Raw genomic sequence first — 19,354 nt, 5'->3', positions numbered from 1 at the left:
TTATAAAAGTATTTGAAAAACAAAATAACAAATTTTTGAACCAATTAATGGCAGTTCAAGTGTTGATAATTTTTATTTTTATAATTAATCATTAACATAATTGTATGTATGAATAATGAGTTATACTATAGTATATCTTATTTTTTATGATCAAGAATTCGTTTTAAAATATTTTGACTATCCTAATTTTTAACTATTAAATGTACTATATGTAGTGATGTGTGATAAGTCCTTACAATACCCAACACCCTGATATCTCAATCTATCAAAGTGCAAATCTTATGATAACTATTAAATATGATTAGTCTAATATATTGAATATTTATGACATAAGTACAATTTTTGATGACTAAATGTTGTACAAAATAACCAAAATAATTTACGATTTGTCAATCTTAACTTAATTTGATCGATTACAAAATTGCAGCGATGAATTACGTAAATTAGTATATAATCTACTACCTTTTGAATTTTTAGGTGAATTTTAAGAAATTATCAGAAATAGATAGTTACTTCAGTAAATATATATTAATATATAATATATTTTGCCAGACATTTATCAAACTTTAAATTTCTTGTACAAGCTTTATTTTTTTTTTTTTTTTTTAACTGCCATCGGTGGTAATTTGCCAAACAAAATATAATTAACTACGTTTTACGTACTAAAAAACGGGTTTACGTCAAATATTTTAGTGTTAAGAAATTATTCTGTTAAATTGCGTTTTCGTTTAATAGTTTGTTTTACTGTTATTTACAACAGCAATTGCCATAATATACCTATATCATTGTGACGTATTTAAATTTAAAAAACTAACGTACGAATATATAATATTATATTATCTTTGATAATATAAATCCGAAATTTGTTTCTTATGCTGCAAAATCATGGTGGAACCAAACTATAATGAAGATTTACTTTCCCAACGCTTCCCCTCTGTAAGCCCATAACAACTATATACTTAGCTCAACTACATTTAACTGAAAACACTTGTTTAATTGTTTATTATATTCTATATTAATATAACATAGTTTCGAGAAGTCTAAATGAACTATATAATAATATTTTAGTTACTAAAAATATCGAGTAGTCTGTTGAAAGTTTGGCAACGTTTTTTAGTTTCAATTTAAATCAGTTGAGTTAACTTGACTCATGTTATTAATATAGACTAGATAAAACATATAATATTAAGTAAGTATAGTAAATCAAATAGCTTAACCAGGTATATACTATGTATAAATGTGAAAACGATTAATGCTCTGACTTCTATATACACGTTGTATTTATATTATTAATTATTAGACATCTCGGATCAATAAATACAAAATGTAAAATGCTTATATTAATAATAACTAAGAAGTAATAAGAAACCCTTGTTATTTAAAAGCGTAAAAAATGTCGGAACCGTGTTATTATAATTACTTTATTAACTCTGGCGTCATTTACTTTTTAAAAATATTTTCTCGAACGATTTAACATATTAATTTGAGACTCATAATCAACACTATTTTAACGGTAAATTTACGAAATCATTTCGTTTGATGAATATGTAGTATTTGATTGTTGAAAACGTTTACAAAACCTATGAGAAATTCTAAATTCGTATTTTTTTTTAATGTTCTTATTGTTAATTGTGTTTTTTTTAAATATCTTTATTTTTATAAGCTATGATAGTTTAATATGTAGTTAAATGTTTTTATATCCGTAAATGCAGAGACGTATTGGAAACATAAAATTTCGTATCAGGAATTTACCATATGGCCGGTCGAGGGACACAACTGGCGTTTAGGGATAAGATGAATAAACGATTTGAGTTTTATTTTTAAATCGCAAATGCTATTTTTGAACCCAAAAAATCTAGATCTCATCCTTATTAGAAACAAATATAGAACCCATAATATGGGGGAAATATTTTAGAACGTCTTGACGTTCACGAATTGAAAAATACCCAAAATTCGAAATATAAAATATATAATAACTCAAATTAGGTAATACATATTATATCATTATCAATTGTCCATGTTATTTTAAAAGTCTCAGTGTAATATGGACGTGTAATTTTTTTTAGGTCATGTTTACTGCATATTTTTTTTTTTGATAAATTTGTTTTATTTTGACTGTAAATTATGTAAGCAAAATATTTTCAAAAACGTTATTTTATATTTTTATAATTTGAAATAGTGAGTGTTGTTTGATTATAAAATATACAATTACATAATATTATGCATTATATACGTTTTAAAATAATAGTAAATAACAGTATCGTATCTTATCGTTATCGCTAAGCCTTATTCAGAGTTTTAGCAGTGCCTATATGAAATCAAGGTATTAATTTATCAATCATTGGCAATAAGTATACAAAAACTGTTATGAATTATGATCAATGATATTATATAAAAAAAAAAACACCAGTCAAGTATCTATTTAACTCGGATGTGCGATAAAATAAAACCGAGAATTACAAAAAAAAATAAATAAATACAATAACAATGCAGAATTCACGAAACTTGTCACTTGTAGACTGTAATATATTAGTATAGGTACTTATACATCCGAGAATGTCTGCAAGCGGTGTAAAAAACTACTGTACATTTCAGACGGGATAATACAAATACGATTTATCAAAAACCGTACATAGCAATGTTGCGATCGACCATCGACGTCAATATCGTCCAATAGTCCAACGGCGTTGGCTTAGGAATCTAAAAACGTTTAAACGTCAGTGTAATAATAACACGAATTGGTTTCGAATAAGCTTTTCCGTCTTACTCCCAATATACCTACAAACAATATTGTTGTCAATTTTTATGTACCTAATACTACGCATATCATAATATAATTGTTTTGTTATTTCAGTGGAACAGGCTGTACAATAAGTCGTCATAAGCCTAATTTATGCTTTGAAAGTAAGTGTAGCTGGACGCTTTCGAATAAAAGGCTGCTCACGGTTATATTATTTTAATACAAAAGTCACGGTTTTATATTATGATGCGATAATAGTGTAGTATGTTCTCAACAAAATATCGTCATAATATGACTGCAGTGTTTAATATACGCAAGGTGCCTATTCCAGATTCTGTATACCATAGAGTAGTAAGAATATATATACGGCATATAGGTACCAATACACGTCATATTATTAGTCCATAGACCGCATAACCTCTGTCTGTTGACGAGATATTTCTTACAAATTTCTTATTTTTATTATGATTTTTTAGAAAACCCACTTAAAATTGTCTGTAATTCCAAACATCTGAATACAATTAACAATTGCAGCAAACCTTTCGTCCAGGAATAAAAATCCTGCGTGCAGCGTCCGCGCGAGATTTACGTCATTTTACTATGTGCGATACCCGAGGTCAGGGGGCATAATACATATATGTATATACATGTCGTCGTCGTAACTCGCAATAATAATAATAATAATAATAATAATAAATATTATCAGTGTGTGTCGAGAGAAAATAACCAAAGCGATAAGAGCATCGTCTCGTGGCGGGTCCCACACATCATCATAATATTGTATACGCCCGCGTAGTACGAGCCACGCGGAGTCTCGGAGGGCTGCATAGTGTGTACGCTATTATAATATGTATTATTATTATTATTATACGTTCAAGCGTCCGTTATCGGATACAAAGTTATTATACGAAATACTCGTAATAGGTAACGTCATCGGAGCTGGTCTTAATAATAATAATATCATCGCATAACACACACACACACACACATATATATATGAGTATTATACATGTGCTCACACGGTCGCGTACGGCGCGCATACGACTGCACGTCTAATATGTTGTACATACAGAGCGTTCAAAGACGACGAGAAATATTTTCACATTTCATTTCCTCAGTAGATACGATTGTATCACTATTATAGTGCACTAGCAGTGGCCATTGTACATAAATGCACCGACTATACCGCCAGGTATATACCGCAGCATATACATAACCGCGTGCACGAGTAGCTCTATGGGTACTGGGTAGGTACATATAATAACAGTATACTACTATACGTCAGAGTGGTTATTATGATGGAATGATGACGGGATTTTTTAAATTATAAAAAAAGGTGATGAGTACGTCTGTATATGCACACCTAATCCGTGTGTTCTCTTGAACGGTTGGAATTTTCTTTATTATTGTATCTATAGCAAATAATAATAACGAGACTCGAATATGGATAATAATTACTATGTGTTTCGTAAAAACCGTGAAAATCTGCACTTGATTGCACTCGAGTGCTAAAGACAGTATGGACGTTTGAAAACTGCGGGAGTAGTGCGAATAACCTAGCCTTGGTTATTTTAGTTTATTTATTTATAAGGAGTGTGTAAAACATTAGCGGTTACGGTATCGACATCGATTGTTTAAAAATTATTATTTTCCAGATTCGACAGAAACTCATAAATGTTTTACACCGGTGTTCAATTTTGAAAATAAAAGCGTTTATACAACTGCTATGGCTCGGCTTCTCACCCATGGCCCGCGCACAAACGCCGGGGCAAAATAACGATTCGACGGACAGCCCCGAAAACAGCATTTTGTTGCACTCTGCGTTCACACGGCCGTACGCGCACGGGCGCACGTTACATTGTTATTTATAATCATAATCACCGACGTTATTATTATTGTTATACAACGCAATCGAAACGATGAGTGCGATCGGCGAACGCTGCCGCCGGAATCGCGACGCACGCATCGGCAGCGGCGCAATCGCCGCACGACCGTATAGGACGTACCGGCCGAGTCGCGCGTCATTCTCGTGCAGCAGTGCACATTGACCGGATCCCGTCGTCGCCGTCGTAGTGGTCGTTGCCGTTCCCGTCGTCGTTTGCCGCATAACGCGTTTCCGGGAGGAAAGGAAAACTAAAACTCACCAAACGATATAGTTTACATTTATATTATTTTTCGATAACAAACGCTATCGTCGTGAATTCCAAACAGTCGTCGATCAAAATTTGAAGTCTTCCCTCCCAGTCACCCGCGAAGATTGTTACACACGCACACGAATCGTACACGTATACTATACTTGGAGCGGCATATAGCGCACAGCGAATATCGTTGTGCAACGAACCGACCGACCCGTGCAAGTACACCTGCACGCACGCACGCGAGTGTCCGGTGACCCGAGTGCACGCCCGCTGCATCAGGACAACAGAGTCCGCGGCCGAGGAGACATCCAATATTTTATACATCTACTGACGACGACGACCGGTGAAAAGCGATACGCGAATCATGTCGTCATCGAGTGAGTAAAACTACCACCTTGCAATTATTACATGTGTTATGTTATATTATAGTAATACGTGCATAATATACAGGGTGTGTCTGTGCATTGAATACTAGCTGGTAACTGGTATACAGCGGGTGTGTTTACTCCCGCGCTGTCCCGTGAAACGGTTTGGCGTGGGTATCTAGATACTGTGAAACTGCAGTACGAACGGGTTGATTACGGATTGCCGTATACTGTCGATGGACGCTGGTTGTGATGTGCAAAATATACGATTTTCATTTGACGTCGTTTAACGTAAAACTGCCAGACTCACACCCTGTATATTATCCAGTACGGACGGACCTCGTATAACATGTATTGTTATACTTCATATTTATGTAGCATTATTATCGCGTATAAGTTTTCGACTTGCACGCCGAAGACGGCGACTTTTTCTCTATCTCTAGCTATGTTTTTCTTTGTTTCGTTCTCGGGATGACGACTGGACCGCGACCGCGTGTTTTCTTACGGTCACGCCCGTCGTTGGTGGTAGATTTTCAGCCCCGCAATCGCATCTTCAATTTCTGTGTGGATGTGAATGTTCCTAATCTCTACATCATAACTGTATGACATCATTTTAACGTATTTTTTTTAGTAAAATGCATTTTTGAAACGACGAAAAGATCATTCATTGAATATCGTGTTCATAGTTGTTAATAAGACCGTGAACAACAACAACGCAACACAGAAATTGCAATCAAATGCAATTTTTTAATATAAATTCGCCGTTTTTGCGCAACAAAAAGTTCATATAAGCTTAAAGCAATAGAACGATTTAAAAATAAATTAGTGATGCCTCGTCACGATCACGTTAGGTAACTTATTTAATTTTTGAAAAAACTTACATCCCCCTTCAAACACAAACCCTGTTGACTACCGTGTTGTTGAATTATACAGCGATCACAGTGATATAGCTATAGTCATGACGATTTTTCTAATTTCTCATTTATACATCTATATATGAATATATATAGTAGCTTCGTAGCAGTGGTCTGCTCTATTATTACATCAACGACTGCGCAGTTATAACTACGCATTATACTCAACTCTAGATTTTTAGTTGCGCGCTTTTTTGCTTTTGAATTTTGATTTCATTGATCTCGTATTCTTCTAGCTTTCGTCACATGTATAAAGATCGTCATGTGGTGTTAAGTCTCAAAGTGCACATAATTCAATGTGATCGAAATAATCTACATTTTTGATAGTGATGATATTTTGACCAGCTACAGCCACTACTCAAATGTTTCTTTTGGTTTATCTTTAATATTTAACCGAAACGGAATTACCTGTTTGCCGTAGATTATTATTATGCCGAAAGGTGTCCCGCAGATAAAACGTTGAAATATATATATATATGATATACCAATTACGCCAAATCATAATTATATAACTTTAATATATTTTCCACATTTAACACTGTAGATATTCAATTAGTCGCTATATCGTTAAAATCATAGTAAACATTTAAAAGGTATTACTATAATTGAAGTTGTACAATTCGATTGCGAGTTTTTCATATACGTATTAAAAATGTTAATATATAACGCCGAGTAACAAATTAAATAAAGTACAGATTAATTATATTTGTTGTATATTTTTCAATAATGGTATTATAACACACAGTTATAATCTATTTCTTCACAACTGCTTAAGTAAAAGGAACATACTCAAAGAGACAGTTAGTTTTTATAAACAATTCTCAATTTATAACTTATAAAAAAAGTATAATATGTAATTTTGATTACCTTCATTAATGTTACATAATATTATGTAAAAATTTAAATACTATGTCAAAATTATTCTGAATTATGATATATTTTCTCTTATTTTTAATTTTGTTTCAAATAATTATATTGATAACAAATTAATGCATTTCTATTATACCTATCATAAACTGAAGAGCTTTTTTTTGGTGAGATAAATAGAAGTTTAATTACAATTTTAAGTTTTAACTTGTCGATAATACATTTTTTTTTAAATAACTATCAATAATACATATCCCATTAAAAAATTATAAGGTCTAGTACCTATAGGAATTGAAACATATTAATATTTATTAGGTATACTAAATCAGATACTAATTCAGTGATGCCCTAAAATGGTACTTTACTGTATAAAAAAACTTAGGTAAAGAAAGTTGAAACTATTTATATTTTAGACACTATTATATTATTTATGATTAAATAACATATTTTTTCATAAGCCAGTCACGACAGGTTAATGTTTATTATAAATGAATAAAAGGTAATAAGTAATAGCTATAACCAATTGGCATGATAACTTTTGTGCGAACGCGTGTAAATTATATGGGTAACTAAGGTGATTTTAAAATAAATTGTTGAAAGTTGAACAATATATTATTTATTTTACAATTTGTTTAGTTTGATAAATTATAAATGGGTCTCTTAAAACAAAATTATACATAATTAATTAGTTTCCTTTGATTATAAGTAAAATTTAATTTGAATGTTGACGATAATTACACACCAATCGTAATTTAAACAATCTTGAGTGCACTTACTTACTCAAATTAATACTGAACTTGTTTATTAAATTTGGTAATACTGAATAAGTGAACTTGATGATTGAATATAAGCCGTACTCGCTTAGCATTGCGATTAGTAGTAACGACCTTAATTTATTTAAAGGCCAATTATATACTTTAATACTCACAGTATCATCTCTCTTATTCTAAAGTTACATTAAGATTACGTACTCCAAAGTTCATAATTAAAAGTAATTCATTAGCATCATATTATATATTAAATTAATAAATATTTTTGTATACGATAAACATAATTTAAAATTTAAATATTTTAAATACTTTTTGATGATTAAATATATTGTTTAAAACTTGTCAAATTTCAATAAATGTCTTAAATATTTTGTTCACTTTTATTAATAAGTTAAAATAAATATGTATAAATTAAACAATATACATAGAATGATTTTAATATTTACAAGTTATAAATATATTATTTTTAAGTATGCTAATCATTTTGAATGTAATACTTACTCTAACATGTTTAAAAACAATCGAAAAAATAATACTCGTAATCTCTTCGACTGATAACAAAATATAAGTAAATAATATACCTATTATGTCTATTAGCCATATACCTGTAATAATAGGCATATCTTAAACTTTTCCAAAACTAATTTTCTTACGCAATGAATACCCGTGAACTATTTGATAACTAACGTTTAAAATAATATAAAATATTATATTGATTCATTATCAGTATTTTATAATAGCAACTGTCTTCAGTAAAATTATATTATTATTTTATAATAGGTAGTAAATTTGTACAGTCCTATGCTGTTAAAATGTTCTTGCGTTAGTAAATTTTAACTCTGATAACTACGAATAAGCATTTAGATTAATTGTTTATAAGAACTTTTATACATATATATATGTATATATTTGACTAACTAGGTTTATAATAATTTACTATTTACCTGAAGGTCTTTAGATATAATATATATTTATATTTTTTAATGGCTCAAACGTCTTATCATGTTATTTTTAGATTCAAAGTCAAATGCCGGAATATACGATTTAATATAATATTATAATTTAATTTTTAAATTAAAGTGTGTTTAGTACACTCGTTTCGATGTAGATAACTCAAAAATTGACCTAGTTTGACCCTATCATGTATTTAAAGAAATTGCAATTTGTACAATTGAATTAAAATAAAATACTATTTATTATTATTATCATTATTATTATTGGTTAAAATACATCTTTGGCTTCATAGGCCGATATTATTTTTACGTTTACATATTATATAATAATTATGGATTAAAGCGTTTAGGTACTTAACGTAAAATTTAACGTATTCAATGTACCTAATTCAAAATTATTTAAAAGTTATTTCTTAAGTAAATTTAATTATTTACATTTAATGAACTATTACATTAAAAAAAAAAAAACATGTAAATTTACTTTTCTCTGCCGGTAGTGGGTGTCGAGTGAACCCCGTCATTGAATAGTATTTCTAAGATATTTTATTACGTATTTATGTGGCTTATAAATTATAATTATTACTACGGCAGGTTGTACTAACTAACTTAAGCAAAAATAAACCTTACGTATTTTTTAGTTATTGTTAATATTATTTCACATAATAGTTGTTATAAATTAAATCAATACTAACATACCATAAAAAAAATGAAAATATTTAATGTGTGAATAAGATTATTATATTAATAACTTAAAAGTTAAAATATATCTCAATATTTTGAACATTTAATTTTCAAATCACAAATAGTATCAAGTCTCTATGAATAATATTTTTGATAAATAACAATAAAATTAATAAAATGGTTACCTATTTTTCCTTAACTTGAAATGTCTAAATTATATAGTTTTTTTTACACTGACTCACGAATAAAAATATTATAGGTCTATTGATCGAAAACAAGTTTTTTGAAAAGTACACAATAGACATTTTTTAATTTTGAATAGTTGATCACAAATTGAAGATTGATATATTTTTACTGCTTCAAAAGTAGATGACAGAAATAAAAAAAACATGGTAAAACTATACTACGGTTATCAATGCTCCATAGTTCACTCATAATGTAAAATCTAAAATAATTTTATTTCTTGTTTTACTTATTTATTTGTGTATTTATTTCGATTTTTTGTTAGTGTAGAAATTATACAGTATAACTAAACATTTTTAATAAATATAAACTACAATTATGGGCAATATACTATATTATGGGCATATATATATATATATATATATGTACCTATAATGTACTTTATTTTCATTTTCATTTAGTGAGATAGATCTTCGAAATTAGAGAGCGGATTTTGTTGTTTGGGGTCTTGATAGATTCACATTAGTTAGGAGAAGTGCGGTTAATATTTTAATCTTATATAATTAATTCACTACAGAGCATCAAAAAAATTAAAACACATTTTATTGGGCGTTTTTTATGTTTTTCAGCTTTATAGCTTTGAAGTGAGTTAAAGATTGAAGATAAAGTTCTAAAAATCTTCACCGATACACTTCTCCTACCCAATATGAATCTAACAAGACCCCAAATAACAAAATCTGTTCTCCAGTTTCGGTAATCTATCACGCTAAATAAAAATCTAGCAAAAAATAACTATTTTTTTAACTGTGAGAAATTAAATAATTTTTTTTGAACATTTTTAATTTCACATTTTGTATATACTTGATAATCCCTTTTTAATGAGCTATCAGCCAACTTTTTAGCTACTTATAATAATTTTGGAGAAAATTTAAAAAATAGACATTTTGGGACTGTTCACGCTGACGTTTTTGTGGATTCAAATCGTTATACCGCTTGGGTGTGATATCTGATCTCTCTCATTAATATTTGATGTTTAATATTTCATTAAAAATCAAGAATGTAAAAACATCATATATTCTACTATTTTTATTGTTCGCACTATATAATATTCGATTACTTAAACCAACAAAAATAACGATAACTTTTTAATTTATCATTCTAACTACAAATATTATTAGTATACAAACATTGCTATGTAATAGCTATTAACATTAATTTAGTGCCAGCAATAGGTATTTTGGTTGACATAGGGCGTAGTAGTAAGACGACTTATCATATTATGTTTGAACTATTTGCATATTTTTATGCCCAGAATTAATTTTGTTTCATTTGTTTGGTACATTCCAAATTAATGAGAAAATCACAAAATTATTGAATATATCATTATTTAATACTTTTACACACTACGATGTAATATGTATATGTATAATTTCATTGATCAGAATAATATAATATTATAGTTATTGAAGCAACAATTAATTGAGTTCATAAATTGTACTGAGTCAATTCTAAAAAGTGTATTTAGTTGTTATTGATTGATAAATCTAAAAAAAAAGTTGCACACACCTATATAATATGTATGTATATAAATAACGTTAACCTAATAAATAAACAATTATTGAAATTGTACAACTTTTAAAATTTAGATTGCCGATTACAATGTTTTAGTATTCTATTATTAATTATGTTTTTGTAATTTTTAATTGCCTAATGTATACTATTTATATGATAATAATGTATTATATTCTGCATTTGGATTACGATTACTTATAACTTATAAATTATAGATTATAATTACCCATGTGTAACTCAACTAATCGATAACTCATGTAACTGAATCAGTAATATATTGGCCAAAGCAACAAGCATTGGAACAATTCCAAAACTTAAATTTACTTAAAAAAAGTTGTGTCATCTTAATCTCAATTCTTTTATGAATAATAAAAAATATATTTATTAATAGTTATAATTGTGTGCACATATAAAGTTTAGTGACAAATATATAAAATATATAGGAATAACAACAAATTTCCCGTTTATCATATTGATACAGATTTACAAAACTCTTACAAGATATTATACTTAGTATTTACTATCAAAAATAACACTGAATAAATAATAAGGTTTATCGAATATTATTGTATTATTGATATTAAAAAAATGAATGAAAAAAAATATGTGACCGCATTCATCAAAATAATTGATAAATAAATCACTCAGTTTATTTATTTATAATAATTTGAATAAGCCGTGTGGGATTTTAAATGTGAAAATCCATTTGAACTTGATGATTAAACACGAATTGGAAAATTCCAAAAAATGTGCCCAAAATTCATGAACATAATGTCTGTAATGGCCATAAAACGATCGAACAATGAGCTGCTATGTTGGTACACTGGTTTTACTAATTTGGTATATAATTGTTGAATCCCAAATTTGAAATATAGCCACAATGAAATGCCAAGCTTAATTTCTTGGTAAAATGGTAACCAGTTAAACAACCTGAAAATTAAAAAGGAATACACACCATTGTATGTTGCATTGAGTTTATTGTTAGCTATTTTTTTTAGACTATTCTATTTTCGAACAAGTTGATTTCAATTAGAACAGTTTTTCAAATAAGTTATAAAATACATGATTATTGTAAATTTACCAAGCAGAGCAAATTAAATTTGAAATAAAATAAAATACATGGCCATACTTGTCGGTAATGTATTCTACGAGTGCAAAGAATCCAATCGTAGACCAGTAATCCATTAATAACGAACGTTCTTTGCGATCTTCAATGTTTATGGTATTGTAAACCATATATATAGATATAACTATTTTAAAAGTAACTATAATAAGACGACCGAATTCGATCATATTTAAATTTAAACTCTAAACAAAACAAAAAAAGTTTACGTTGGATTGTTTACTAAATTACTGTCAACCAAAGGTAACACCTGCATTATAGTAGGTATGGGAAAATTTTTAAGTATAAATAACTATAATCACTATGGATTTCATAGTCAATAGTATTTAATTTATTAGTTATAATGAAATATAAATATTTACCAATAGTATACCATATTATGTTAAAAAATATTTATTTTAAGTTTTGATGTTTATTTTAATGATTAATTAATATAATATGGTGCCCCTACAATAAAATATAATACCTACAATATTGTTTAATAACTAACCATGGTTATTCTGTAACAAGTCAATACGCCACACTATTAATTTGTATTGATAAATTAGCATATTGATTATAACACACACGTGTCAGTAAATCAAAATAATCGGTAAACAAACCAGTAAACTAAAGTAGCATCAATCATTTGTAGCATTGGTCAGACTTCAAACAATGGCGTTTAGGCATACTCGTGTTAAACTAGAAGTAATAACGTAAAGCAATTACTTATTTTCTTTTAATTAATATTTATTTACGTATGATAATTTGTAAATAGTTGATTTTCTAATTTAGTTAGTATATAAAAAACATATTATTTGTGATTTTATATAAACTGAACCTACAATTTTAAAAATTATAATAATTTAATTTGAATGATGTATTTATAGCTCTTAATAGAATTGTAAATCAATGACTGAGTTATTATGTCACTATCTATTGCTTATTATTTCGACTTAGAAATTTTTCATAATTTGTTACACTCGACAAACACGCTATTTATTTTAAATAATTTGATTCTTCTTTTTTTTGTATAGTTGTATGTATTTTTAAAATACATATATGTATACTATCTATACTATGAAATATTCAAGATTTGCTACCTATGTACGTATTATACCTAATACATTTTTTATTGATTTTTCGATTATTTTCAGACAATGCATGGGTGACATTAGCCACGAACGATTCTTACTCCTTAGGAGCGTTGGTCCTGGCGCATTCATTGAAAGCCGTTAAGACAGTGCACAAATTGGCCATATTAATTACACCTGGCGTAACGGCGCCTATGAAGTACGATTGAATATACGAAACGCAATGCATAACATTGAGTTTTGCTCCACTTATCTTCTTTTTTTTCGTGTAAATTCTAAACAATTTTGTTTTTAATTGTTATGTAGACTACAGATCGAAGCCGTATTCGATGAAGTCAAAGTGGTGGACGTATTGGATTCCAAGGATCAGACACACTTGGCCCTGATGTGTCGCCCCGAACTAGGAGTGACTTTCACCAAACTGCATTGCTGGACGTTTACCGGCTACGATAAATGCGTGTTCCTCGATGCAGACACATTGGTATAAGCAATAATTTTCTTATTAAATTTTAATATATCGTTTTCACGATGTAAGTGCTTCCGATAAAATACGATTTGTTGGTATCAATATTACATCTATAGGTAGATACTAGATTTTCTTACGGAATACCGAATAATTTATTATTATTATTTATTATACTCGTCGATATGTATAATATTATTAATTATATATATTAACGTTATAAATTATAATAATTAAATAATTATAGTTGGAGTACTCCAAATTAGCTTCAAAAATAACAATACATTTCTTCGATCAATTATCATAAATATTTTTAAGTAAACAATATTATTAATAATAATATATGTACATTTTAAATTATTAATCAATTAATTATAAGAATACTTTAAAATACTTTTTAATATTAAGCTCAACTGTTTCATTTTAAGTTTGAATTTAGGTATAATTTAAGACTAAATTGTTGGTCTAACAATAACTATTACTATATGTAATTATTCGATTTTTCAACCATTATCTTATTATATTTTCATCTTGAAAATATAAATAACAAACACAGTAATTCCACATAAATCCTCTGTCCATTTCATTATTTCATTGAGATTCAATTACATAACTACTTCTCGTGTCCTAATTGTAAAATATTTTTATCACATGAATTAGGTATGAATTATAGATGTATACTATATTTAATACAGTATAGTATAGTATAACCTTCCCTCCCTCTATATTTTTATTTATATAAGCACCCTGGTATGTTAGTTTGTGATGGTGGCTGTAACGTTATTATACGGAATTCAACATTATGGCGACAACATCCTTATTAGCTATTATAACTCCGTAAGAAAAATGTCATCTGTTTTTTTTCTATCGTATATAAGTATAAACAATATTTTTATAACAAAATATTATCTCGCCTATAAGTCTACGTACATAGCTGGTTACTAGTACGTTGCTACCAAGAAATTATGATATTAATATTTTAAAAAGAGGGATGTGACCGTTTTATACATGTACATGTTTATTTATAAAATACTGGTAATTATAATTTTCTTTGATATATCTAATATTGTCTAATCAGTGGCAAATTTTTGTTTAGTTTATTATGCGTAGTTACGAAAATGTATATTTATTCAGCACAGTTATTTATTAGTATTTTTAGACTCGTGCCAACGTCGGAGCACTTGAGACATTTTGTATTTGGGGTCGTTCCAAAGAATTTTAGGTTCTCTGCGCATTTACACGGTTCTAATGTTTAAATGTGTGAATCACTTACATTAATGTACTGAAACTGAAGTATAATGTAAAATCAGAGATTACAAAAATACTGCTTAATGTTATTTTTGAATATACATTGTAACAGTGCTACTTATATAGGCTAATTATGTATTGCTTAATAAAACATTTTCCCACGATCCTACCATGTAAGCTAGAGCTATGTAGTATTTCGTAATAAATCAAATATACAAATTAGGTTTTAGAACAAATTATTTTGTGTTTGCATTAACAATGTACCTGTAAGTATTCTATTGATACAAACAATTTAAAACCTTTTTAAATATTCTTAAAGGCAATGCGATAATTATAAAAAATGATTATTAACTTTTTTTCGGCACTTTGGATATTATAAATTATAATGTATATTATTTTAATGAGTATTACACATTTTTACTTTGACAAACTACTCATAGTACATAGTACTCAATAATATATAATATACATATACGTTGTAATGTATCAACAAAATAAGTATAAAGAAAAATAAAAGCGTAAATATTGTAAGTATAGATTTCTGTTATAATAATATATTATTCGTTATTATGTATATGCATAATGTATATAATATATTGTGTATATGTATTATGTATAATTGTATAATACATACCTATATAGGCAATAAAAATAAAAACTCATTTCTAAAAATTATATTGCAAAAAAACAATACTTCCCGAAGTAAAACAAACATAATATAATTCAATGATTACAAAGTTCACTTTGATTGTAATGAAAACAATTTTTAGCTGGACTTTGTACAGAAAACTAGTTTAGGTAATGCGTCATTGTACGTCATATTTTATCAAATTAATTATATGTAAAAGGTGTTGCAAAACTGTGATGAACTATTTGAACGCGAAGAATTATCGGCTGCTCCGGATCCAGGATGGCCAGATTGCTTCAATTCTGGTGTCTTTGTGTATAAACCTTCTCAGGACACATTCGGCCAACTATTAGAATTTGCAAGGACTAGAGGATCATTCGATGGTAAAGTGTATTTTATTATAACAGTTATTGTGCATTGAATACGATTGCGTCTTTTTTTTAGGAGGAGACCAAGGGCTGTTAAATATGTTTTTCAAAGAATGGTCTAACACAGATATTTCAAAACATTTATCATTTACCTACAATGTAGTTTGGTCATCTACGTATTCATATTTACCGGCACTAAAACAGTAGGAAATTAATGCGATCTTCTTTGTTTAAAAATGTAATATAACCAAAAAAAATTCTCAGGTTTGGCCAAAATATGAAGATTGTCCACTTTATATCTTCTAGCAAACCTTGGCTTCAGTCATTTAATACTGAGACTAGACTTGTAACTTCAACCCACGGGGGGTCTGGATTACAAGAATTATTACAACTTTGGTGGGATTTGTTCTGTCGGCATGTCCACCCTGGACTTTCCACCGAAATGGTAACATATTACTTATGTACTACTAAATTCGTCAATTTATAAGGCTTACCTTTACATTTTGGGATCGAATACCTATGTACTAAAATCATTGTTTTAACTGTTTGCTTAAACTAACTTGTGTTGTGTAAAGCTCAAATAGGAATATTCAAAAGATCCAGTGTTACAACTACTCCAAAATGGTATGTAAAGTGATTAAACGCTTTACTAGATATTAGTCTTAACATTTAGTTTTTAAATTATACATGCATACACTCATCCTTAATAACTGCTGCTGGGGCTTCTGTTGATGGTTATTTGGCTTTTTGCATGCGATCATTTAGTTTTATATGGTGTATTTTTTTAATGATTTATTTTCACATGTTCTATAATTTTACACAAGTAACTTGCACCGTTTTGTTTTGTTTTTGCTTTTTTACACAGATAGAAAGTCGCCTCAGTAGCCGTTATTCCTATGATTTTCATCCCAAATCCCAAAATAACAATTATACGTGTGATAATTATACTCCTTATAATCAAAATAATTGCACTCTCGATAATAATTATACTTTTAATAGCAATACTTCAAATAATAATTATTTTCCTACTCATGATCCTCCAAAAGAGGAACATTATGATTTTATTGACCCTTGGGATGAGTATTTGGTTGAAAAAGTTGAGCAAACAAATTATGAAGTTGAAAAAGAAAATGTTGATGGTGATAGACATTTGGTGGAAGTATACTCGAATAACCATTGTGATCAGGAAGTGGAAAATAATTATTGTATAAATAACTCCCATACGGAAGAGCAAACAAGAGACTGTAGTTTTCAGAATAATCTAGTGGAAGAATGTAATACATTTGGAAATGATGAGCAGAATAGAGAACATTTTGAAGAAGTTAGAGAATTCAATGAGCAAAAGCAAGTGCAAATGCCAGATCGGTCAATAAGTGATAAACAAAATCCTGCATGTTCTGATGATATTCCCAATAACCCTATCTCCAGTCTGAGTGTAATTAACTGTCGTCCTGATTCTCCGACACATTGCGAGGTACCTAAGGACCAGATTTGTCACATAGATGTAAGTATTATATAATTATTAAATGTACATAATCGTATAATTTAATATATCGTTACATGTATAAAATATAATAATACGTACAATACAATCAATTTTAGAAATATTCTAATTTCAATGTATGTACTTTAAATGTATACATTTTTTCAGGGTGGTTTGGCTGGACAATTCGCAAGGGTTTCATTGGGTGAAAAAACCATTGAACAAAAAGCTTTAGAAGATTTTCTTCGACGCCAATCTTGGGAACAAGGAAACATGGATTATTTAGGCAAGGACAGCTTTTCTAATATATGGTCTAAGATAAATGAAACTCTTGGAAGTACTCCAGAAGTTAATATTGAGACTGTTGCTGTAAAAACATCAATACCACCAGAAGTTGTGCACACTGAAGAACCAAAGCCATTGAAATCTGCTTTGAAAAAAACATCAACTACTATTCCACCAGTGAGTTCTGAGATTGAAATCGATAGTAGTGATCCGGCTGTTAAACAACTGGAAAAGCTTGACCTGTCCAAGGATATTTTAAAAGAGTTAAAGACACCCGATACTCCTACTATTACTGCACCAACACCTCCGACTACACCCGCAACCATAGCTCAAGAAATAGTAAACCCAGTAGTAGTACCAGTAGAAGTACCTGTAGAATCTGTGAAAGAAACAATAAAATCTGATGTGCTTATTAAAGAGTCTCAAGAGTCAGTGGAGTTAAAATCGACTAAGCCAGAAGCGGAACTTGCAAAAGAACTGCCGATATCTGAAGCGTGTACTTTAAAATCAGTTGAACAAGAATTACCGATACCGGAACCAGTGGATCCTATAAAAGAAACACCATCTTCTGTTACCGGTACAGAGCCAATAGTTGAAGAAAGTTCGAAATCACCTGTACCCAAAACGGATGAGCCAGTAAAATGCGTATCTCAATCTGTTGAAACAGCTCAAGCAACCCAAACCTCTGTTGATAATGCCACACCATTAGTCTCAAATGATCCACCAGTAGCCCCGAAACGTACTAATAAAGGATCGCAGAGTGTTTCCAAAAACGCCAAATCTCCTGAGAAAAAATAAAACTATTATGAAACAATATTATAATCAATCCATATATTATTATGTACACGTTTTGTTTTGTTCCTCGGATTAATATAGTTTTATTGATTTTCTTTTTTATTAACAAAAAATAGGCTAAACTAATTAATGGACAATCGGAGCCAATAATTGTTTTAGGCTAAATTCTTGCACACTTTAATTCTTATTTATATGCGATTTTCATTAAAATGTTTTATTAAACCAATTCACGCGAGATAGTCATTAACTATTTGATTATAATAATATTTTAATAGATGAATGGATTTATATTTTTAAAATATGTGAATACTTCTGTTGTTATATCAATGTTTGGTTGCCTACACGTGTTATTTTCAAGGAAAAAAAATAAATTTTCTCCTGAGTATAATATTATATTTATTAATATTGTTGTAATTTATTTAAATGTTAAACCACACCATGTTTTTTTTTTTTTTAGTTATTTTGAGTAGATAATTCTAAAATTTATCTAATGAATTAATTTGTGTATAATCCAATTCACCAATAAGTAATAATGTGATATTCATTGATTAATTGTCATAATTTTTCTAATCATAAGTTAAATTAATTATAGTGAAAATATATCTGCTAAAGTAATAAAAATAATCTTGAATAAAATATAAAATAGGATCGTTCTTGTTGTGTCATTACATAGATAAATCACATTATAAAAATTATCTGATTTAA

At 28.7% G+C, this 19,354-nt stretch overlaps 1 protein-coding gene across 2 annotated transcripts; it reads left to right on the top strand.

Annotated features, from left to right (window-relative positions):
- The first annotated feature begins 4,711 nt into the window (after window positions 1–4,711).
- LOC113552908 (glycogenin-1) lies at window positions 4,712–19,052 on the top strand. 2 transcript variants are annotated; one of them, XM_026955923.1, is made up of 8 exons: window positions 4,712–5,255; window positions 13,443–13,578; window positions 13,686–13,860; window positions 15,939–16,101; window positions 16,163–16,289; window positions 16,351–16,531; window positions 16,952–17,590; window positions 17,738–19,052. In XM_026955923.1, exons 1-8 carry the CDS (start codon window positions 5,243–5,245, stop codon window positions 18,650–18,652), a joined length of 2,349 nt encoding a protein of 782 aa, XP_026811724.1. In that variant the 5' UTR covers window positions 4,712–5,242; the 3' UTR covers window positions 18,653–19,052. The 2 variants fall into 2 exon arrangements, with proteins under 2 accessions (XP_026811724.1, XP_026811726.1); XM_026955925.1 differs by lacking the exon at window positions 16,952–17,590 and having other exon boundaries at window positions 4,718–5,255.
- Window positions 19,053–19,354: the final 302 nt, after the last annotated feature.

This window comes from Rhopalosiphum maidis, chromosome 2 (genome assembly GCF_003676215.2).
Source record: "Rhopalosiphum maidis isolate BTI-1 chromosome 2, ASM367621v3, whole genome shotgun sequence".
NCBI lineage: Eukaryota > Metazoa > Arthropoda > Insecta > Hemiptera > Aphididae > Rhopalosiphum > Rhopalosiphum maidis.
The sequence above is the reverse complement of the archived record's forward strand: the minus strand, read 5'-3'. Positions and strand labels throughout refer to the sequence as shown.